Source organism: Parus major, chromosome 1 (genome assembly GCF_001522545.3).
Source record: "Parus major isolate Abel chromosome 1, Parus_major1.1, whole genome shotgun sequence".
Lineage (NCBI taxonomy): Eukaryota > Metazoa > Chordata > Aves > Passeriformes > Paridae > Parus > Parus major.
The window spans coordinates 30451390-30475243 of record NC_031768.1 but is presented as its reverse complement, the minus strand read 5'-3'; the positions used below and the strand labels follow the sequence as shown (position 1 = coordinate 30475243).

Sequence of the window (23854 nt, the reverse complement as noted above, 5' to 3'; positions counted from 1 at the left end):
GAAATATGCTACTTCTAGGATTGATAGTGTAATATTCAGTGATTGTGTTCTTTATTCCACATGTTTTGCTTTCACAAGTGCTGAATGCAGAAGATGTGATAGCTTGTGAAATTGAGTTATCAGCAGGTTTGTCGATCAGATTGTTGTTCTCATCTTTGCCTACACACAATACTTGCTCTGTCAAAATCACATTGCACTGGGCTTCCTCAGCAAGGAGACTTTCAGTTTTTACCCTTAGTCTTAAGTCAGACAAATACTGACAAAATGTGCAGCTTTTGAAGACAAAGCTGAATGTGTCCTGTGATTCTAGCTTGATTTGTATCATGATTGCTGTTCCATTGCCATAAGAGAGGGACTCACTGGCAGACCATTAGTTCCTAGCTAATATTCTAACAGTGTGGAACTTATTCTTCGTTTCAGAGAGTCGAAGTTGATGACACACGTGCTGCAGCAAATCTATATTGTATAGCGCCTCTTTTAGAGAGGGTTGTACATTTGCATTTTTCCATTTGTCTCTTACTAAGAGCTGGAGTCTTTTCATAAATCTTACTGAATTCCTGCTGAATGAATATGTTTAATGCTTCTGGAATCCATGGCATAATTATGTTAAGGCACCTGGTGTCCTTTTTATAGACAATTTGTATATTCTCACTAGTTAAAATTCTACTGTAACTTGTATTCTTGTTTCTCTGCCACTTTGTTACACATAGTGACTGTTAATTGGGCAGCTCCTTGCAAGAATGGTGATTGTGGTACAGGTTTGGGAGACATTATGCAGGCACTGGCATGATAGTCAGACAGGAACTAGCTGACTAGGTTTTCTGTGTCTTCCATGAAAGTTTGTCTAGGCAAAGATACTAGCACTGCATCATTTTTGTGGAGAGAATTGGAGATTATTTTTTAACATGTAGCATCTTATTTTTATGGAACTTGGAGATAATTCAATAGAATTATGGCAACAGCAAATTTGTAAGTTGCAGTTGTCAGTATGTCAAAAGATGGGGAATCTAAAAATGTTATATGTTGCTGGACTGATTTTTTTCTAACTTCAGTGTTGGGCTTCTTAGTTTCAGAAGAAAAGGAGGAAGAAGACGAAACAGAAGATGCAGGTCTGGATGACTGGGAAGCTATGGTCAGTGATGAAGATGGAGAGAAAGGTGGGCATGTAAATACCAAATATATGTTTTTGTCTGTTTAAGAGGCTTTGGGCTAAGCTTTCTGTTTCTATAGAAAACAATATTTTACTTTGATTTTTTTTCTCTGCTCTGTTAAATAAATTGTGGGGCAAGTATGATGATAAATACATACAAGAGCCTCTTCTCCAAACTACAACCCTTTGGAAATACTCTTATGTGCAGTTACCATCTAAAATAAATAGGTTGTAATTTTTTGGTCCTTTTTATGGAAGTAAAAATCCTCTTCTCTAATATGTGCTTAAACCATCTCTGTGAGTTTAGGAAAACTTTTTACCTGGTATTGTATTTCTCTAGAAATCATTTCAAAGCTGTAGAATTTTTTATTAAAAGAATCTGTCAACATCTGGGAGAATATCCTGTGAGAAGTTTCCAGAGAAGTGGAGGAATAAAATGGTGTGAAGGTTCAGTATGCATATGTTATAGTAAGTTCCCTTATACAAGGAGAGACTGAAAGAATTTGTACTGTTCAGCCTGGAAGGCTTTGGTGTGACCTAATTGCAGCCTTCCTAAAGGGAGCCTACAGGAAATATTGAGAGAAACTATTTACAAGAGCATGGAGTGACAGGACAAGGTGAAATTGATTCAAGCTGAGAGTAGGTTTAGTTTAGATATTAGGAAGAGCTTTACTGTGAGGGTGGTGAGACACTGGAACAGATTGTCCAGAGAAACTGTGCAACCTCATCCCCTGAAGTGTTCAAGACCTGGTTGAATGGGGCTTTGAGCAATCTGCTCTAGTAGAAGGTGTCCCTGCTCTTGGACAGGGGGGCTGTAGCTGGATGGTCTTTGAAGTCCCATTGAGCCAAAATCATTCTGTGATTCTGTAATATGCTTCTTTGAGAGGCAGGTTTAGAAGAAAGGAACGAGTTGCCAGAACATGTGTATTCCTGTGCATGTATGCCAAAAGCCATATTCTGTCTATACCCAACAGCAGTGTTTGTGGAGAACTTAGGGCTGTGCAACAGTGCAGGGATAAATTCTCAGATGTTTTCTTCCAGTGGTGGAGAAAAGTGTATTTTTATGAGCTGTCCTGAATGGGGGTTGGTTACTGGGCTTAGTACTTCCAGTCTTAATTGTTTCTTATGCTTAAAGACTATTTATTCATCAAGTACTTTTTACTTGCCTATACTTCTAGCACCTGTGCTTTCAAGTGTAATACTTGCTATACAGATACATACAGTAGAATGGATTTCATTCCAGCACAGGTGTGTTCTGCTGGTGCTTTTGAGTTCTAAGGGCTGCTCGCCTTCTTGAGTGTTTTAGTCTGGCACCACTGTGCTGGAGAGAACATAGCACTTCTCACTGCTTGGACTTGAAGGCTCTGCCAGTGGGATCCAGAAAAAGAGCCTTCCCAGGAATTAGTTTTAGTGTATTACTAAGCTGATGGACTATGAGTGTAGCAAGGAAATGTAACTAATCTCTAAAAGCAATGAGCCTGCCAGCAGTGATGTAAGGAGGAGAATCCATGGTTTTAAAGTTACCAGCTTGCCTCTTGTGATTTTACAGGTGATTATAAATGGGAAGCTTTCAAAGAAAGAAAATTACTTTTTGATAATTCTTTTTGTTTGTTTATTGAAGAATTCCTATGAAAAATATTAATCTTCTCTGAACCATCTAAGAAAGCCTGAAGATGAGATTTATTTTTTTTTTATGGGCGTAAAAGAGACCATTTGTTCTGATTATGTCTGCTTAAATGTGCCTTCCTGATCAGTAGTGTACAGAATCCATAGAGTAATGATTTGGAGTATTTTGGCTTTATTAAAAAGGTGTTGGTGCATTATTCCTTTATGAAGTGCACATGACTTTTAAGAATGTCTCAATGTTTGCAAATAATGTTAAATGTAAGTGTACTGATAATATTCTTCACACCCCACCCAAAGCTTTGCTTCTGGATTTCAAACACAAGCCAGCAGCTCTGATCATTAAATACTTTTTTTGGTGTGTTTGTTGTTGTTTTTTTTTGTGGATTTTTTTTTTTTCATTGGAAGCTGGAAAATGATCTTGACAAGCACTTAATAGTCTCTTTTGCTTTTTGAAGCCTTCTCTCCCAGAAGTGTGAACTTTAATAGAGAATTTTTGCTTCATTTTTTTTTAAACAGAGAGTAAACCTGTCCATATTGAAGTCAAGGAACAAAATGAAGTGGATGAGGAAGAGGAGGAGGAAGATGAGGAAGAGGAAGAGGAAGAAGAGAGTGAAGAATCTGAAGATAGTGAAGGCAGTGAAGATGAGGATGAAAAGACTTCAGATGAGAGAGAGCCAGACTCCCAAGCTATTGGAAAACAATCTATGGAAAAAAAACCTAGCAAGGAAATTAGCTCTGATTCTGAGTATGACTCTGATGATGACCGCTCTAAGGAGGAGCGTGCTTATGACAAAGCTAAACGAAGAATTGAGGTATTAAGATACACTTGGATTCTTGTGTTGTGTAACAAACAGATTAATTTTCAGTTAATTTTGTCAAATTTGTCAGAATGGGGTTTGTGTCTAACAATTTAGGGCTAATATTTAAGCAGGTTCAGAAATTGTGTTAATTAAGAAAAAAAACCCAACTTGGTTTTGTGTGAAGGTAAAGTATTTGTTTTTAGATAACCTGACAACAAAAACAACAACTTTAGCGTTGTTTCCCTCCACCTCTATATCCTTCCTGGAAAAAAAAGCTTTTATTTATAGATAGATATTTTCAAGTTTTAAAAGATGTGTCTAAACTGTTCAGCGCTTTCTTGGCTGCTAATGTTCTTGGTTTCCTCACTCAAGGTGCTTGTTCAGAATGTACCATCAGCAAAGCTACTGTTAGTGGATAGAACAGCTTAGCCTACTAGACTGTAACAAGAACCAACCAAACAAAAATGTAACAGTAAAAAATTTTTCATTTACCAAAAGAGGGATGACAGATCTTAAATTGCCTTGAAAATATAAGTCCCACAGCTAACTCTGTGTTTGCTTGTATGTAATCAAGTCAAGAGGTGAGCTGTGGTTTTTGGTTTACACTCACCAATTTTTATGTGTCTTTTACATAGAAGCGGCGAGCTGAAAACAGCAAAAATATGAACACTGAAAAGCTCAGAGCACCAGTTATCTGTGTCCTGGGGCATGTAGACACAGGCAAGACCAAAATTTTAGATAAGGTAAGGTGTAGAATGTATAAGCACTGCCTGTGCCTCTTGTTTATGCATTTATTTTTTGGGGTGAAATAGAAAGAATTAGAGTGTGCTCAGACATAACTTTAGTCTCTTATATGTAAGTATTTCTGGTCTTTTTTTGTCTTTAGCTCCGCCACACTCATGTGCAGGACAGTGAAGCTGGTGGTATCACTCAGCAGATTGGTGCAACTAATGTTCCTCTTGAAGCTATTAATGAGCAAACCAAGATGGTGAAAAACGTAAGTTACAGCACTTCAACAGCTGCATCTTAAAAAACATGAAATGTAGACTAATAAAGGCCTTGTGAGATTTCCTGACATGAACATGTACTTTCCCCACTCTCTAATTTTGGGGTAGATTGTTTTTTAATTCCTATCATCCCCCAGCAAAGGAGTGGCTGTCTCATTTTTCATATATTTGATTTCAGTTAATGCATAGCTGTTCCTTCAGAAAAATATGCAAATACTGTTTACTCTGTTCTGGACAGTGCACATATGTACACAGATTGCTTACTTGTCAGTATTTTGATTGTAAATTGAGAGTCTTGAAACCTCTTGAATACATTTTCTGTTAAAATCTTGCCCTTTGCTGTATGTGCTGAAATTTGGCCAGTTCCTGGGTGATGCATTTTATGTTGTTACAGAAATAGTAACTGTTCTGTATCATTTGTTTTGGATACTATATCCTATTTTGCTTGCAGAAGTAACTGGCTGAAAAGCCTTGGTCTAGTAATGGCTTTTTCAAAGATTTTACTCAACTTAGTAAACATGTGAACTTAGGGGAGATGAGAAAATCATCAAAGCAAGGATGGTGCATCTTACTACCCTGAAATGTTTTTTCTTCTGTAGGCTGCCTTATCTTACAGATTTCAGCTTAGCTTGTGGCCAGTTGATACCTGAGGAATGTGCTGCATCATTTTTTTAAATGTTGAAATGACTGTTGACTGATTTGGTTTATAGGGGGTGTTTGCCTTAAAATATGTATCTGGATTTTTGAAGTGCAGACTATCAGTAATGTTGCCAGCTCTTATTTTGTTCTTTTTTCTTCTTGTGTAACCTCTACAAGATGGCTAATATTTTGAAATGTTAGTTTGACAGAGAGAACATAAAAATTCCAGGCATGCTGATAATCGACACTCCAGGACATGAGTCTTTCAGGTAGGGTTTTCTCACAATTTTGTACTTCTCAGAACTGATGGCCAAAGCATCTGGAGATATTTTTAGCAAAGTGCGAAGTCTTAATTCATTTTTTAGCTCTCACTTGAAAAAAAGTCCAACAAAACCAACTTAAAAGTAGAGGAATTAAGTGGATTTGCTTCATTTGCAGGTGCTTTTTATGTCTGGTTAATTTCTGGCCTTTTATAGCTGATTATTTTTCTGTCTTCATGCCAGTTGAGCCATGAATATCTGAAAAAGCATGTAAATAAATAGTTAGTGTAAGAGGAAAGATGGAAGCAGGAAGCTAGCTGGAGGAAAAAAGGTGAGGATTTCAGGTGACCTAAGTACTCTGCTATGAAAAATTCAAACTTTTGTCTTAGTATCTCATTCATAGTGTCCCAGTTAAGGTAACTGAGTTTGTAAGACTGGAAGTTACTAATTACACGAGTCATCTGAGTCTTAGCAGAGATCAAATGCATTCTAGGAACACTAGTGGCATTCAGGCAAGTCACTAAATCAGCTTTTAAGGGTAAAACATGACATGCATAACTGAACTCAGTGAGGTGCAATCTTGGGTGAAATCTTGAAACAGAAGGATTAATACTTGGATGTGACATTTTTCAGTAAAAATCTTTGTGAACATTACCAAGTGCCCCACAAAATGCTGTTTTGTGGGGCACTTGGTAATGTTCAGATCAGTACCTTTGCATGGTACCTCTAACAGCTCTCCCTCTGTCTTCTAGCCAGGTTTTGTTTGGCAACACAGATGTGATGGTCTTGTTACACTATATTGTATAAAATGGTGATAGTGTTTATGCAGTATATAAAAATAGTCTTGTTCAGATTTTACACTCCTGCATTTCACTTTAACTGTCCCAATTTTTGCTTAGAAAATGATCAGAAAATATCTTACATTGTAAAAAATATATAATAATATGAAAACTTTCAGGAGAATAGTAGTTTCTTAATTTTGCTTACAAATTCTTTAATGTATTTTGTTAAATGGGAATTACAGAATGTCATTTGAATGGTTTACATTTTTGAGGGGTAAATAACAGATGAGTTAGCTTTTTGTTTGTCAGTGTAAGTTGGACATCGTATTTGGTGTTTTTATAAAGGTTCTGTTGCTGAATGACTGATTTTTTTTTCCTGTTTTTTAATGTCACAGCAATCTAAGAAATAGAGGAAGCTCACTTTGTGATATTGCTATACTTGTAGTTGACATCATGCATGGTTTGGAACCACAAACAATTGAATCAATAAATCTGTTGAAATCAAAGAAATGCCCCTTTATAGTAGCTCTCAACAAGGTAGGATAGATTTTTATCCTCATAGTGGATTTTTCTACTCTAATAGTGCATTTGACAATTGTCTGTTTTCTTCCTTGAACTGGAATTGTTTTGTGTAAAATCTGAAGGGGTGGTTCTTGGGTCTTATGTGTTGAATTTTTTTATGTCCTTGATACCACAATGGCTCTACAGGAGCTTTGCAGAACAATCAGTTCTCCTGACTGGTAAATTTTGTTGCCTTATGTAACTTTTGTACATGATTCACACTTCTGGAAGTTGTACTTCAATTGTGGGTTTTTTTCCCCTTGTGCCTACTTATATACATTTGTGTGCATTTTCTGATAAAATTCCAACACAAGCTTCACGCTGACAAGTCATACTTTATTTTAGTCACTGATACTGGTTAGTTTGACTTCAGGACAAACTGACTTCAGGTCATGGAGCAGTAATGTTGATCACTTGTGGGAAGTGTTTTGGGCTTTGCAATATTAGATGGAAAATTAGATAGTTATTTTCAGCCCTGTTTTTAGAAATCCTGTGCATGGGAAATTATGCTGTGTGTTTGTGATGATTTGATGAATTGAATTATATATATGGAAATTACTCATGTCCAATGACCTTGGAAGCCATCTGACATGCTGACAGAGAGCTGTCAGAAGGCTTTTTGTGTGCAGTGTAAGAATTGCAATATACTTCAAAGAGTGAAAGGAGCATTAAGATTGAAGGTGGTTGGAGCTGAGGAGGCCATTATGTCATTACCAAGACCAGCTACTTTTTGAAAGAATGCAAACAACTTCTTGGATGGAGAGGTGTCTAGGCCTTATGGCAGAGTAGTAGCATTCTCTCTGTCAGATGTGAAGACCTGACTGTCATTCGTTGCCATCAAGGGCCTACAGTGAGCCTGAAATTAAATAGCTAAGAGCACTTGCATTTTAAGTAACAGTTGTATTATTTGACCAGGTTATAATCCATTTTCTTAAGATGTAGTTTTGATTTGTACAGTAAATAGATTTTTGGGCTAAGTCTGTCCTGCTTTGGCAGCTGTCTTGGGGAACTTTCTCTGAAGTACAATTTTGTCTTTTGAACAACCCCACTCTGGTCCCTTCTCTGTAGCAACGTGGGAAAGGGTCCATATTTACCAGTAAATTTTAAAAGTTCTTTGTGAAGCTAATGTAGTCTCTTTTCAGGAAAAAAACCACAAACACCTCCACGGTTTTGGGTTTTTTTGGTGTGCATGTGAATCTATAAACAGGTCTCTTCTGAATGTTTTATTTTAACCTTGGTACAATTTATGCATATAAACTTTTTCCATATGAAAAAGATTTCTCTAGCTTGAATTTTTAAAATCTGAATACTGCTACCCTGTAATACTGCCTGACATAAACAGAGCTAAATATAGCAGCTAAAGCAAATAAAAATGCTTTAATTTGATTACTGGGGCACATAGATGGCTGGCTAAGTTGGTTGATAAAGTATTTCTCACTGATGATGTGGCATAGGCATAAAGACACCTTTTAGTAAGCTGCATAAGATGACATACTGCTGTGTTTTCAAGATTGACAGGTTATATGACTGGAAAAAAAGTCCAGATACAGATGTAGCTGTCACCTTAAAGAAGCAGAAAAAAAATACCAAAGACGAATTTGAAGAACGTGCAAAAGCTATCATAGTGGAATTTGCAAAACAGGTAGGTTGGAATGCTCAAGGTTCTTTGCTAAAAGGAATAGTTGGGGATGGATGAGTGGTGTGGTTTGTTTTGCGTTATTGGGTGGTTTTTGTTTTGTTATGTTTTTCCCCTTTCCTCAAAACAACTTGGAATATCAAGAAAACTGTTGCATCTCTTCTGACAGGTGCTAACCTTTCATAAACCAAACTTTGTTGTTTTTGCATTTTGCATTATTTTAAATGCTCCCCCCTTACTTCTGGTTTGGAGAAAAATAGCTAAGTGCTGTGCATGGTCAATGGAGTCATGAATAGCAGATAAAGTTTTCTGTCACTGATCTTTCTCCTTGGGAATAGCCTGAAAGAATTCCATCTGTCTCTTTTTCTCTTGGATGCTGGCAGGGTATGAATCACAGCAGTTCTGGGAACTTCCTCTGTTAGTGACATACAATGCTGTCTAGAAGCTAGATGGGGTAATTAGCTTTGTAGAATTATCCCACACTGCTTCCAAGTGTGGATTGAGGCTTCGTGTTCTGTAGCATGCTGTCAGTAACAGTGTTGGCTTTTTAAATCGGGATTTAAAAAATGCGATGGTATTTTATTGGCGTTGAATGTTACTATCAATATTGATGTGTACATGTGCTTTTCCCTGTGTAACTGTTAATCCTGATTCCAGGGCTTGAACGCTGCCTTGTTTTATGAGAATAAGGATCCCCGCACTTTTGTTTCTCTTGTACCTACCTCTGCTCACACAGGGGATGGCATGGGAAGTCTGATAGCTCTTCTCGTTGAGCTCACACAAACCATGCTGACCAAGAGACTGGCTGAGTGTCAGGAGCTGAGAGCTCAAGTCATGGAGGTAATACAGTAACCCTTTCTTGAAATTCATACAGAAATTTCTCCCCCTCCTGCACCCTTCATTCTGCTAAAAAATGTGGGTTTGAAGTGCTTAAATAGGTAGTAACTTTTTTCCCTTTTCTTTCAGGTTAAAGCACTGCCAGGCATGGGCACTACCATAGATGTTATTCTGATTAATGGACGTCTGAGAGAAGGGGACACCATTATTGTTCCTGGAGTAGAAGGTCCAATCGTAACTCAGATTAGAGGTCTGCTGCTGCCTCCTCCTATGAAGGAGCTACGAGTTAAGGTATGGCAGCTGGTTACTGTACTGGCATTTAGAACTAGGAAAAAAATAAATCAAGCTTTATAAAAAGAGATGTAATAGAATGTGGTTATAGTAACGGTATCTGAAGGTGGCTTCAAGGGGAATGCAGGGGACATCTGGTGTCTTTTGTGAAAATATACTTGTGCATTCCTGTTGGGGTGTGTGTTGTCACAGCAGTGGCAGAGAGAATGACCAAGGATTACCTTGCAGTGAGGATTAGGATGTGTATGCTTTAATAAGAGATTCAAGTCTGTGGCTACATGTGAGAGGAAGATACCCATCTTAAATGGAAACTGGAGTGTACTGGTACAGTGACTTCCAAGTTAAAGTTGTAATATTAGTAGAAATGTTTTTTTTTAGTAACAAAAATCATATACACTTACATTTGAGAAAAGTGAACACGAGTTTCTAGTGGTTTTCCATGAAATGAGGAGGAGACACAGAATCAAAAGGTTGTAAATAAATTATTATATATATTAAAATTATATATATATATATAATATATATATATGTGATTCAAAGATGCAAGAAAACAGCTGCTTTGTGCAGACGTTTATTACTTTCCTTTTAAACAAAAAACATCAGACTTTTTTAAGGCAAAGAAAACCATATAGATAACCTAGGTGAACGTAATAGGAAAGGTCTTTCAGGTTTGGGAACCTTGAGCTGGGGAAGTGGACCCAGGGTGCTGTTGGGCTTTCTTGAGGCAGGCAGTGAGGGTGCATTTTGATTCAGCTTGTTCATGTGGAATTGTCATCCTCGAAATAAAACTGAAATTTCTGGGGTGGAGGGCTAAAGGATAGAGGTTTGCAGGAACAATGTGCATATTGAGGTAGGAAGCTGCCTTGCAGTTTTAAGAAAAGAATGGGACATATAAATAAAAGAAATTAATAAACAAACCAGAAAATCCTTCCAACATCAATTTAAAGATGTTAAGAAATAACTGGTTTTGTTGTGTCTTAGAACCGTGCCCTGAGTGCAAGATCTTTGAGGTTCCCTTGGATGGGAAATTGAACATGGAATTATGCACATGACTAGGCTGGATGGCCTTCTGTGGGAAAGTGAGACAGCCTTTCCTGCACAGAGGCTTGGGCTATGTGTCAACCAAGCTTTAGTGTTTTTGTTAAGCTGTTGGCACCTTCCTATCACTTGCCTATGGGCTGAATTTTTGGGGTTTTATTAGGGGGTAGCTGCTTTTATTGGTGTTTGCTCTTTTCTTGTATTTGTTTCTTTTTGGCCCCCTTCTCTGCTTTTAGAAGATTTCCCTGTGCCCTACCCACCTTGGCAGGGCTGCAGGGGGTTTCTGAAGGGAGAGGAAGGAGCAGGAGGACTGAAATGTGCAAATGCAAAGCAGAGGCAATAACTGATAAAAGTTGGGAGCAGCTGCACTTTACTGCTCCCTGTTGTGTTCTTCAGCTGCTCAGCCCTGCATTGTGTTGCTGTGCACCAGCACAGAACTCTTTGCTAGTGTGTATATTTGCTTTTTCAGAACCAGTATGAAAAGCACAAAGAGGTTGTTGCTGCTCAAGGTGTGAAGATTCTTGGGAAAGATTTGGAAAAAACCTTGGCTGGTCTGCCATTGCTTGTAGCTCATAAGGAGGATGAAGTCCCAGTCCTCAAGGTGAGGTGGTTGATGTTGAAGCACAACACACTGTGGGTAACTTGAGCTCTCTGGTGATCAAATGTTGAGAGCTCAGTTTGTAAATAACTGGGGTTTTTTTGGTTGTTTTAAAAACTGTTCCAGTAATGTATTTTAGTCTTATGCCCACGTGAAGCTTTGGTGATGTGATGTTTTATAGTATCTTGACCATTAGTTTTTTCCCTGATGTTTTGCTAGGATCTCTTGCTGCAACAATAAGGTTTGAAAACAAGTACTGTGTCATAATTTGATTTGGTTCATTACTGATTTGATATTTGTAGTAATTTATGTATATATTCTAATCAAATTATATTAGGTATAGATCTACTAGTGGAGTTTTGCAAACTCTCATAATTGCAAAGCTAATACTTGACTTTTGCAATACATTTCTTTTGTGACTTACACATTAAAAATGTGTGAAAGGATGTAGCTATCCTAAACTCCAAACTGCTCCGTGTTCTCCAAAGACAGGAAGTTAGTTTAGAAAGGAAACTCACATATTGCTAATTCACTTTTAATCATGGTCTTCCTTTATTCTTTTGTCTACTTATTTGTGCCTTTGAAGGGAAGTTAAACTTTTGGGATGTCCAAACACAGACCTTTTTGCTGGGTCCATACAAATATTTATTTCAAATGTACTTCTGGTAGTAGATACACTATGGCTAAAAGTCAATGGCAAAACCCATTCATCTTCCAGAGGAGGGGACTTAAGTGTTTGAGGTTAGAAGGCACAGGCTCTGGAAAAGTGTGGGTTTTTTACTTCTCTAAAAGCAACAAATTGGTGTTGCTGCTCTTGCATCCTATTTTGTACCCAGGCCTAAAGAGTGTTCAGGATCCCTTCCAGCGCGTGATTTTAGGTGTCAGCTTTTGTCATTGGTCCTCAGGCAGCCAAAGGCATTGCCACACAATGTGGGCCATGTGTTTGCTCAGCCTTGCCAGCAGAAACTTGCTCTGCTGGGGAAAGTGATGTGTAGTCTGTAGAGAAATGTTACCAGCTCTGAAGGTGGGCATCTGCTCAGTTTTATATGATCATCTTTCTGCAAAATCCTCAGGTGTAGTTGAGCTCAGGATTTTCTAATGCCAGAAACAGTCAGTGTCTCACAGGCTGTGTATGATTTACACTGCAGCTCTGTCACTTGGGACCTATCACTATGGCTGTCACGTGTGTTCAGCAGCTCATTAACAGGAAGATTTTTGTACCCTGAGGCATGAATAGCAAGAGAACTAAAATTTGCTTTTTCTCTCCTGTTTGTTTTTGTTTTCTAAAGGATGAACTAATACATGAACTGAAGCAAACGCTGAATGCAATCAAATTAGAAGAGAAAGGTGTTTATGTCCAGGCTTCTACTTTAGGCTCTTTAGAGGCATTACTTGAATTTCTTAAAACATCAGAAGTGCCAGTAAGTACTACTGTGCTTTATCTGATGTTATTGATTCTGTGTTTAGTCAGTAAATGTTTCCTTGTGACTCAGGAAGATTAGTGACTTGATTTTTGTGACTTTCTTCAACAGTATTCAGGAATTAATATAGGTCCTGTCCATAAAAAAGACGTTATGAAGGCATCAGTTATGTTGGAACATGACCCACAGTGAGTACCTTTGCTTTACTGTGTGGATGAATGTGCAGTGGAGGCCTGGCTGCAGCTCTGGGTTTGTGGTGTGCCTGGTGAACTGTTGGGCTCACTGTTCCCTACAGGTACGCCGTCATTCTGGCATTCGATGTGAGGATCGAGCGTGACGCACAGGAGATGGCTGACAGCTTAGGTGTTCGGATTTTTAGTGCTGAAATAATTTATCACTTATTTGATGCCTTCACAAAATACAGACAAGACTACAAAAAACAGAAACAGGAGGAATTCAAGTAAGTATGAGCAATCATATTCTGGATGCCTCCCTAATAAGTGTCTCTCTTATTTTAGTGTAAATGAAGCTCTCTAACTACTTGTTTGCTTATTACTTAGCATGTAGTTCTGATGTAGGAAGGAGAGGAAGATGGTGGGACAATAAATAGACAGTTTTCAGTGCTCTAGTCTAACTGTTTAGATTGGAATTAGGCCTAGTAGGGTGAGAGCTGTGCTGCAGATGAAAGATTCAGCTAGAATTGTTGTATAATATGGAGTGTTTTCATTAAGGTTTGCTTTCTATACTTGACTTCTCTTCCTAGATTGTGACAGATGGGTTAGTCTTGCAGAGTTAAAAAAAAAACAACTAAAAGGATTTGGATTCTATTGTTTCATATTCATGTGATTCCAGTGTAGAGGGCTTAATTCCAACTGCAGTAACATGAATATGTAATTATTTAAGGATTTATAGGGACCCAAAATTAAGTTTTTGAAATCATGTCATTGGGTGGTCTTCAGTAGAATAAGGACAGTCAGAAATAAATGAGAATGGATACATACTGATCCCAACTTGAGTTTGCTTAGCTCAGCTTTTAAATGTATTTGTTCGCTTAGCAAAAAAAATTCTGAAATTCTGGAGTTCAGGCAGCAATATTTCTATTCCTGTGTTCTTGTGAGGCTGTAATTACACTGTGAAATTACTACTCCTTTGGTCTTGGTCAAAGTTGAGTGCTCAAGCCTGTCAAATTAGAATCCATTCCAGGCATGCATAATTATTGCTCCCTGTAGTTCTTGAAGATCAGGTATAGACTAGAATTAGCAAGATTAGAAAAGAGGTTTTTTCCTGCTTGATTTTTCTCCAAGTAACACTCTAGAATGAATGCCCAAGAAGTGTGGGAGAAGGCAGAACTATTAATGTTACATCCTCCTTTCCAGTGTATCTTTCAAAGTACCTTTTCTTGTCATCTTCCAGGCATATAGCAGTGTTTCCATGCAAGTTGAAAATACTCCCTCAGTTCATTTTCAACTCTCGTGACCCAATAGTGATGGGTGTTGTGGTGGAGGCTGGACAGGTGAAGCAGGGGACTCCCATGTGTGTACCTAGCAAAAACGTAAGTAAGGGCCTCTTCTCACTGCATATTTGATCCAGTTGGTAGTTCCTGGGATGATGCATCATGGAGTGCTTGCATGGCTTTCTTCAGTGCAGAGACTGCTGGTAGGAGATAAGAGTCAGACTTGCAGATGAAGTCTTTCTTTTGGTGCTCAAATATCTCACTGCTCTCTGCCAGAAGAGTTGAGCCCTGGAGCAGGGCACAGGAAGTGTGGCTGGAGGGCACCTGGTATTGAGTAATGGGCAAAATTGTCCTATCTGATAGCTAAAAAAGGGGAGAACCAAGTCTTGACATTTTAAGAGATAACCAGTTGATATCCCTGAGCTGTGGGAGGTTGTCGCTGCCCCTTTCAGAATGCAGCACTTGCTGTGCTGTATGTTTTGCTTGCCTGTGCTGAGGTGGCAGCTCCACCAGTGCTGCACTTCCTGCAGCAAGTGCCTACAAACAAGAGTTTGGAGAAGGGTGTGTGCACAGAGGTTGGGTGGATGTGTTACAGCTGCTTCATTGTATTACAGTTTGTTGAAATTGGAATAGTTACGAGTATTGAAATAAACCACAAGCCAGTGGATGTTGCAAAGAAAGGCCAAGAAGTTTGTGTTAAAATAGAACCTATTCCTGGGGAATCACCTAAAATGTATGGACGACATTTTGAAGCAACAGATATCCTTGTCAGCAAGGTAAGAGAAATCTGCATTTGTGGGGAGGGCTTAGGACAGAGTAGCAGCTTGCTGGAAGTGGAAATACAGCATTAAGCCTCAAAAACAGGGGAGAAGCCTTCTGTCACAGACTGACATTCACTTGGGCGGGTGTGTGTGTGGCATTGTGCAGCTGAGGTCCTGCAGCTGTGGTTTGAGGTCTGTAGTGGTGCCCCTGCAGAGGCCCAAAGGAAGGAGGTGCTGCAAAATTATTGCTGTGGCTGCAAAGACCTTGCAGCTCAGAGCACCTCAGAGGGCAAAATGCCACACTCACTATTTGCCAACTGTTTGTACACAGAGCTCAGCAGTCCCCCAGGGCACCACAGCCTGTGCTTAAAATTGCACAATAAATAGCAATCCTCCAGTTGCTCTGAGTGGGGCACTGGGCTTGAATGAGGAGATGATCCCTTGCTCCATCTTTTGCTGTTGGAAGTAAAGCCAGAGCTCTTCACCTTCCCAACTGCTTTAGTCACCATGTCACAGGACACCACCTGCCACACAAGTGCCAGGGGCGTGTGCCCACAAATGAAGGACTAGGGATGGGGTGGGGTCCTGTAGGTCCTGGTGGAAGCAGCAGACCTCCCCAGTTCCTGCCTTACTGCATAAGGTGTGGGATGGTCTGTCCAGCTGCAGCCCCTCTAGACCAGGTAATGGACATGGTGTGAGGAGAAATGAAGGGAAACAAATAGGATGGGTCATTCAACTGATCAGCAGCAAATGGGGGCTTAGAATGAGTTTGCCTGGTGTGCAGACTGCCCTTTCTTCAGAGTAACTGTTTCCAATGTGCTGAAAGCTGCCTTAAATTCCTGTGTTTCTGATGGCTTTGTCTTGTGTGTTACAGATCAGCCGTCAGTCCATCGATGCTCTGAAGGACTGGTTCAGGGATGAGATGCAGAAGTCTGACTGGCAGCTTATAGTAGAACTGAAGAAAGTGTTTGAAATCATCTAGATAACTTTTACAGCAATGGGGAGGCAGGAATAAATGCGCTCTTCCTGTTCTAAAAAAGTTACCAACAAAGTCCTGTATTGAAGACAGTGTTGGATATATGTTTGGGAGGAAAATACGTGGATAAAATGTTTTCCATGAGAAACCAAGAAATTTACACTGGTTTGACAGTGGTCAATTTACATGTTCCCATGGTTCCAATGTGCCTGTTCACCTCTCCTACTACCCTTCCTAATACTGGCTGCTGTTTTAAAGTTTGCCCTTCCCTCTCTTACACCTTCTCCTTCCAGCCTTTTTCCCTCCTTCTCTCCAAAATAAATTGAATTTTTATTACAGAACTAAAGCTCTTTCACTTTTATACTGATGAGAGCAGTACTGCAGTATTTGATTAACCAAGCTTCTGCAGACTTTGTGATTCTTGGGACATTTTTGATGTAAGAAATCTTTATTTATGCATACCTCTTTCCTTGACTTTCTTTTCCAACATTCTTCTGCTTTGTGCCTATAGAGTTTTTTTTAAATAGAAAATTAGGCAATTGGATATCTCTGTATTTGCTTTGTGTGAAACAATGTTGTAAAGCATAGCTGCCCACCTTTTTCTGCTTGTACAGTTCATGGAAGTCAACCTGTAATCATTATAATGCAGAGCCACAAATAAAGGAGATGGACATAGCAGCCCATTTGTTTTACAGTTTGCTTCAGTAATCAAAGTTTCAGTTCATGGGCTGTGGCAAATGTGGAAAGGCCAGGCAGGAGCCCTTGCCTCCCTCTGCTTGGCAAAAGGGTGGAGGCTGTTCCAGCACAGGCATTTCCTCTTCTGAATGCACTTCCTGTGTGCTCAAGGTGGTGATGTCAGCGTTCCCGAGGCACGGGAGGGGCAGGCCAGGTGTTAGGCACGGCACAACTCCCAGAGGAGCTCAGAGCTGACATCTCCAGCTGCTGCTCAGGGGTGTGAGCACCTGCAAACAGCTGCCGGCCCAGGAGCTGTGACTTCGGATGCTGCATCACAGCTGTGGAGTCACCTGACAGCGTGGGACTGAACCAGCTCCAGCGTGGATGTTTGTGATGACCAGGAGTCTGTAATCCCAGCATTTTCCTACCCCCCTTCCCCTCTGCCTCCCTGCCTGGGATGACAGCTTGAGGTATTCTTACAGAGGCTGTCTCTGGGTAACTCACAGCTCATGTTGACGGGAGCAAAACAAACACTCTTCAAAAGCACAAGCTGAAACGAAATCGAGGATCGTTTATGCAGCTGAGATTTTTCGCATTTAAGATACTTACAAAAGTTTAACATGCAACTCGCAGTTTGATCAGATTTCTTCTGTCACTTGGATTATTTTTTTTGTTGGAAAAATCTGAATGTTATGATTGAGACTATGTGGACTCCATTACAAAGGAACATTTAATAACTCACCTCCTTTGCAAATGGAATTTAATGTTCTGGATTTTTTTTTTTGTTAGACTTTAAACTTGCCACTGAAAAGGACCTTTTCACTATGGTTGGTGTGTGGTGCAACTTCCCATCAGTGGGTGAACAGAATGATAAGAGGGAGGAGACTGCATTTAATTGTTAAAATTTTATTTTGCAAACTATGCAATCGTGAAAACTACACTAATAAAAAGTTCTTAAAAGAACACAGATCTCAAAGTGTGGTCAACGTATTCTGCTTTATTTCCTCAAGTGTGTAAGGGTGTTCTTCCCATAGGTAAAATCTCTGGGAAAAAGATGTGCTCCTTTGGCAGGCTCCTTCCTGTTGTGGAACTTAAAAGAGGCTGACAGCTAATTAATGCTGAGTTCTTTTAAAGATGTCAGTTTTACATCTGTCTGAGCACCAGCTCCAAAACCAGGGCTGTTTAAGAAACCTGACTGTAAAATACCTGCTTGAATTTCAGCAATACCTGCCTTGCTGTGATGTGCTGGTTTATCTAAACCAAAGCAAAGAGAAAAAGGCAGCTTCAAAAGCAGGAACTGAAGGGGCTCTAAAAGACCCAAACTAGAAACTAACAGAAACTTAAGAGATCTTGACTCAGACAATGTTCATCTCTCTCTAGCCACATATTGATGACTGGCTGCAAGTGCATGAGCACCATCAGGTGTTCATTCACATGGATTGGGCTCCCCCAGCCTTCTCAAGGTCCCTGCAGTCTCAGCCCTCCTTGTGCTGTGGGAGAAGCTCCACTCCCTTCGGCAGCACTGGGGCCTATATTTGAGTTGCTCTGGCCGAGGGCCCAGCACTGGGCTCAGCACTGCAGGTGCCTCTCACCAGTGCTGAGCAGAGGGAACAGGCTCCTGCCTTCATGCCTGGGGCACTTCCTTGTGCAGCCTGGCAGCTGCCTGTGCTCTGATAGCAACCCCCAGGCCTTACTGCAGAGCCAGCCCCTCCCTGGGAGCAGAACCTGGCAGCTCTTTGTGCTGAACTTCCCAAGGTTCCCAGCACCTGCTGGGTCCCTGCAAGCAGCACCCCCACGCTCTCAGCCCCCTGTCAGCAGCAAATGTGTGAGGCTGCACTGCCCCATTGCCCATCTTCTTTACACAGGTGATGAACAGGACTGGACCTGGTACTGGCTCTGGGTACCACTGACCACCATGCCCAGGGCCTGCCTGCCCACAGTTTTCCATAAGCTCGCGCTCTCCAGCCTGTGCTTCATCAGCTTGTCCCTGAGGATGGTCCGGGAGATTCACTGAAAAGCCTTACTGAAGTCAAGGGAAGAGACATCTCCTGCCCTTCCCTCATCTGTCACGTGGCTGTAGAGGTTGGTACCTCTCCCAGTGTCTGGTATGAGGAAGCCAAGGTGACAACCTAAAGCTAAAACCCTGGTGCCACTGCTGTAAGCTGTGCTGCAGACAGGGATGTGACCCCAGCTTTCTCTGCCCCAGCTGTACTGGCAGCTGCAGCTGCTCTCGGTGCAGCAGCTCCTGGCCCCGTGCTAGGCAAGGTGCTTCCATTTAAGCCAGTGGTGCAAATACTGCTCTGGGGTTAGCTCCAGCTTGCATTCCTGCTCTCACTTCTGTGCCCAGTATTATGTGGGATACTTCTCACTTCCCCCATCATTTCTTCAGAAGAGATTTTTCTGACCAACTTGGTTTTTGTCAAGTGTTCTTCATCCTCTCCAGGTCCCTGAAAAGCTTTGTTCAATGTATTGGGCCAAGTACAACTGTGTGAGGCTGGTGCACACCTGCAAAAGACAGACTTGCCCGAAACATGAACTGCAGGGATGCAAGCACACCCCCCCAGCATGGACAGAGTGATGCACAGTTTATTTTATCTCTGCTACTCCCTACAACCTATTTTGTTATGCTCCACAAAGGAAATGCAGGCCACAGGCTGGGGAGACTGGTGGTGTTTTACACATGGCTCTGTCTTGAGTAGGAGCAATGCAGAGGATGGATGCAGGCTTGACCACTGATCTATGCTGCTATTTCCCTACTCCTTTATGGTGCTGCTTTGGAGTGACCTGCCTTCCTCCAGAAGCATGTGAGAGGCGGTGGGACACCCAAGGTCAGACATCAGGAGTGGCTGGGCCACCCTGGCTTAAATATTTGAAAGATGAAACTGAAAATGAATTAATATTCCTCCCTCAGCTTCAAATCTGTCATGAAGTTAGCGGAGAAGAAGCAAAAAGTGGTCAGGTGCCTGCACAGCAGCCTCCTCCATGCATTGAGGCAGTGCCACTGTGTAAAACGAATCAAAGCTGCAGCTTTAGTAAAAGGGGTTCACTATATTCAAACTGAAGCATCACAAAATAGAATCAGTACAAAAATATACATACAGTTCTTTATTAAACAACTGTAAACACTTCACTGTAAAAATCCATAAAACTTTATAAACAAACATTTTGTAAATAGATTCTATACTACAATAAAAGAATTTTAACACAATTATTTACATGCAATACTGACAAATTTGGCACTTTCTGAAAAGAAATGTACAAAACACTTTGTTGTTTAAAAAGAAATTTGAAATTATAAAAACTCAGGGCATTACTATCATGCACTTTGCAAATACCTCACAAGCACTTATGGCACAGCTAGCAGAGAGCTCCAGGCTCTCATCAAGCTCTTTACTACAAGTTCAGATAACTTTTAATGTGCTTCCGTAAGTTTGTTGTAAAACTACCTGAACATTGTCAAGAATGAAGTCAAATGCCATATTCCAAACTGATTCCACGGATGACTGCATTAACCTGAAGGGGAAAAGGAAGAAGAGGCTGAAAATTACCATTACAGAACCAGTCCTTTTTACAACTACTTTGGTCTTCACACTGGAAAACAAGATCACAAGAGTTCCCCACAAATGGATTTTGATTCAGCCCTGGTAAAGCCCTCCCTCTCAAACACAGCAATTACTTAATGGCACAAATGCCTGGTGTGAGCAGTGTCACAGCAGCTTGTGAATGCTGGCATCTGGCAGTGGTGTGAGCCTGTGAATTAACTGGTGGGTGACCTTCCACCAGGTGCATACTGGAGACCAGAAAAGGCAGCTTCTGAATCCTGATCTTTACTTCCTCATCCCAAGACAGAGATGCTCTCTCTATTTCCAACAAATGCCAAGTTTGTCAAGCAACACATTTAAATAATAGGGTTCGGGGCACTATATAATTTTTTATATATTCATTTTTTATTTTTTATATTTATTGCTAAAAACAAAATCCACAGAGAACTATGAGTTCCCCCTATGATGTGAGTTACTCTTATGGTCAGCAGCTACAAGAAGCTAATGAAGGAACTGCCCAAGGAAAACAAAGCAGTTCTGCACTCTCAGTCTCCCTTCTAGAGCAGAGGGCTCCTACACTCAGAGCTTTGGAGGGTGCAACATCAGTATCGCAGGGGTACGTGTGAACCTTTGGAGAGGCACACTGCCATCACTGCAGATCCAACACACAGGGACCAGGAATGGGACATTCTGACAATTCTGAAGAGTTTTATAAAGAATTTACTAAACAGATTTTATAAAACAGTTCATTGCATTGTGTATTTTGCATTTTCTAAGGCCTAAAGTTATCCCATAATACAAAAGCCCAGTGAACACCTCTGTAGTCTTTTTTGTGTTGACTCATTTTGTGAAACACATTTTGCAGACTGACAAACCAGAAAGCTGAGCCCCATGGTTAAGCTTTAGTTAGTAAGCAAGTCATAAATGGATTAAAAATTCATAAACTTATGGGAAGGAGCATAATAACAAAGTAACAGGATTTAAAGGCTAGAGGTGAGACATAATCTGGATTCAGCAAGAGAATGATAGCAGGTCTAAGATGCCGTGAAAAAATGAACAAAACAGGATAAAGGGATAATGTTGACGAAAATTACAATCTTTGTCTAGAAATTGTTGCCCAGAGAAGCTGTAGATGCCCCGTCCCTGAAAGTTTCAAGGCCAGGCTGGATGGAGCTCTGAGCAACCTGCTCTAGGGACAGTTGTCCCTGCCCATGGCAGGGGAGTTGGGCCTGGGTAATCTTAAGGGTCCCTTTCAACCCAAATAATTCTGTGACTCTATGAAATACTACTCTTAATTTTTCACAAATTTTAACACTCCAACTCTTTCCCTCAGTTTTTAAACTTAAAAACACCCATCAGAGGAATGTCTAATGGGTTAATGGGTTTCACAATACAGCATCTAGTGTATAAATTCTAACAAAAATAGTCTAAAGTTCACAAATACTAGCAATTGAGTTACCTTTTCATGTACTTAACAACCAGATCTAACTTTTCCAAGTCTTTTTCTTCTATTAGATCAGTACAATATTTCACAACCTGTAGAATGTCTTCTTCCATAGGATCTGTAATAAAAAAAAATTAAAACATGAGGTCTTTTCTCTCTATATACGTAGAATATGATCACAGAATAATTGGGAATACAATAGAAAGAAATCCTACAGTGTCACCATATCAGGGGCCAACCTGACAATTTCTGTATTCTCACAAATCTTCCTGATATCAGAAGTTGTGCACTTTAACAAGACAGCAGGGTCCTGAAATACCTGTCTTGTAGACCTCTTCTTTTTTGTCAGTAAGAACAGCTGACAGCAAAGCTAGCAGTAACCAAAAGGAAAAGAGACTGGGATTCAGAATGCAGTGGCCGTTTTGAAACTCTTAGGAATAGGGCAGAAGGTCAAATTTCCCAAGGTTATAAGGAGTTGCTATTTGTTTGACCTAATTCAAATCACAATTTGCCAAGAGTGTCACAGTTGCACACGTTTTTTTTATCTAGGGTACTTTCCAGCATTTATATTGACAAAAACCCAAACCCTGCACTCCTTTGCCTCTAAGATGAGATCTTCATAGAAGAAAAATAATTCCCTTTCAAAAGCTTTGATTTTAGTGGTTGCAATATGTTGGGAAAACACAGTAAATGTCAGACACAAGTAACATCAAGGCAGAGGACAATGCCAGCCAGATACATGGCTTGAAGAGGGACCATACTAATTTTCATGATGATGAAAGACACAGGAGCTGGCAAAGGCACAGAGTAACAATTGGTACAAACAATTAATTTCTTCTAAGGCTGCCAAGGCAGTAAGACTTCAAGAGAACTGTGAAAAATAAGCAGCAAAAAGAGGAGTGAAGGAGAAGGGAAGCACAAAAAGCCTACTCCAAGCAGTTTTCTTTGTGATGCATTGCAAGATCACCCCAGTGTGCCATCCCACACCTGAGATAGTTGTGATCCACTCTTTCAGCAATGTCTTCACATCATTGAATTCCACGGCTCCAGCGAGGTTTGGGGCTTGTGGCCTGAATGAGCCCGGCTGCTGCTCCGTCTGCAGAGCTGATGGGCCTGAAGAATCCGAAGTTGATGGAACTGCTTCTGCCTGTTCCAAACATAGAAGTGGATAATGCTCAGCCTCACAATTATGAGAACACCTTTTACATACAGAGATAAGGGTCAGTGAAGAATCCAGTATAGAAAAATAACAACATGAACTCAGTCTAAAGAAGACAGATTTTTTTACCAAAACCTGTTCATATTAAAAGTACCTGAGCAACTGTTCCTTCTTGTTTCAAGAAGCCATCTATTAGCTTCTGTGGGCTTCCAGATGTAGCTGGCATGTTTTTTGCAGGACTACCAATAAGTTTATTTTTCAAAGGACTCTGAATCTTTTTCATGGGACTGACTGGATTTTTTTTCCGTATTTTTTTCTTACTTTTCATAGTTGTGTGCTTCAGGTGTAGGAAAGGATTTTTTGACACTGAAAAACACAGGAATAGTCAGGTTGATACATTTAAAATTTAATACTTCTCCATTGAAAAGGAGACTCTGTTTCTCCCACAAAGATCTAATGATCACTTGAGAAAACACAGCCTAGATAAAGCAACTTTAACACACACACACACACACACACACACACACACATCCCCACCATTCCAGATCCTGGCAAGTTTCTAAGTATTTGAAAAGCACTGTTAGACTTTCAGTGTACAAAGAGGATACTCAGCTACTCATAAGCTTTTAAATGTGAGCATTTCAGTGCTTGAATATAAGCAGCTGGTGAAACCTGAATCTAATGGACAAATTGCCTCACCTCAGTCAGAGCACTGTCCCACCAGTGTTATCAGCAAAGCCAGCAGTGTAAAGTCCCCACAATGCTTTTATCACAGTCTATGAAGGAAATTGCTCTCATTCCATCATTCTAACATATCTGCATTATTCTGATGGCTATGAAATCAGGTGTGATTATAATTACAATGTAGTGTTTAAGTGGCAATCAAGCCAATGACATTTACAACCTATTTTTATGACATAGCATGTTCAGAGGGAATTAGTTTTATTTCTTTCTACTGATTACAAACAGGAGATCTGGATGATCAGCTCAGAGTAAACCCAGCTGACTATCAGACATACAGTGAGATGCAGTGCATCTTTCTCTAGCTGCCCCAAAGCCCTGCCTGTGCTATGGGTTTCAGGGAACCATGAGAATTCTCTCTGAACAGAGCTGAACTAACTTAAGAAGGTGCACTACTTTAAATCACAAGACACATCAAGTTTGGATTCCATCTGGCAAACATGGATGTGGGTAAGTT

The 23854-nt window shown here is 40.3% G+C and overlaps 2 protein-coding genes across 25 annotated transcripts in view; one reads left to right on the top strand and one right to left on the bottom strand.

Moving 5' to 3' along the window:
* EIF5B (eukaryotic translation initiation factor 5B) overlaps positions 1–17480 on the top strand; it is a 37424-nt gene extending 19944 nt beyond the window's left edge. For 9 of the 16 annotated variants that reach the window (XM_033513480.1, XM_015622526.2, XM_015622534.3 and 6 more), the window contains 16 exons: positions 1068–1157; positions 3293–3588; positions 4212–4319; positions 4463–4573; positions 5424–5491; positions 6660–6801; positions 8336–8467; positions 9119–9301; positions 9428–9589; positions 11097–11228; positions 12515–12646; positions 12758–12834; positions 12942–13106; positions 14060–14198; positions 14714–14875; positions 15735–17480. In XM_033513480.1, the coding sequence (XP_033369371.1) occupies positions 1068–1157; positions 3293–3588; positions 4212–4319; positions 4463–4573; positions 5424–5491; positions 6660–6801; positions 8336–8467; positions 9119–9301; positions 9428–9589; positions 11097–11228; positions 12515–12646; positions 12758–12834; positions 12942–13106; positions 14060–14198; positions 14714–14875; positions 15735–15842 (2207 nt within the window). In that variant the 3' untranslated portion in view covers positions 15843–17480. The remainder of the gene's footprint in view (positions 1–1067; positions 1158–3292; positions 3589–4211; positions 4320–4462; positions 4574–5423; positions 5492–6659; positions 6802–8335; positions 8468–9118; positions 9302–9427; positions 9590–11096; positions 11229–12514; positions 12647–12757; positions 12835–12941; positions 13107–14059; positions 14199–14713; positions 14876–15734) is intronic. The other 7 variants (XR_004496870.1, XM_033513430.1, XM_033513436.1 and 4 more) reach the window with 7 other exon arrangements.
* A 2113-nt stretch (positions 17481–19593) lies between these two features.
* REV1 (REV1 DNA directed polymerase) overlaps positions 19594–23854 on the bottom strand; it is a 57676-nt gene continuing 53415 nt past the window's right edge. For 7 of the 9 annotated variants that reach the window (XM_019005784.2, XM_015631654.3, XM_033513390.1 and 4 more), the window contains 4 exons: positions 22811–23022; positions 22485–22644; positions 21513–21615; positions 19594–20024 (listed from right to left, as the gene is read on the bottom strand). In XM_019005784.2, coding sequence (XP_018861329.1) covers positions 19913–20024; positions 21513–21615; positions 22485–22644; positions 22811–23022 — 587 coding nt within the window. In that variant the 3' untranslated portion in view covers positions 19594–19912. The remainder of the gene's footprint in view (positions 20025–21512; positions 21616–22484; positions 22645–22810; positions 23023–23854) is intronic. The other 2 variants (XM_015631673.2, XM_033513396.1) reach the window with 1 other exon arrangement.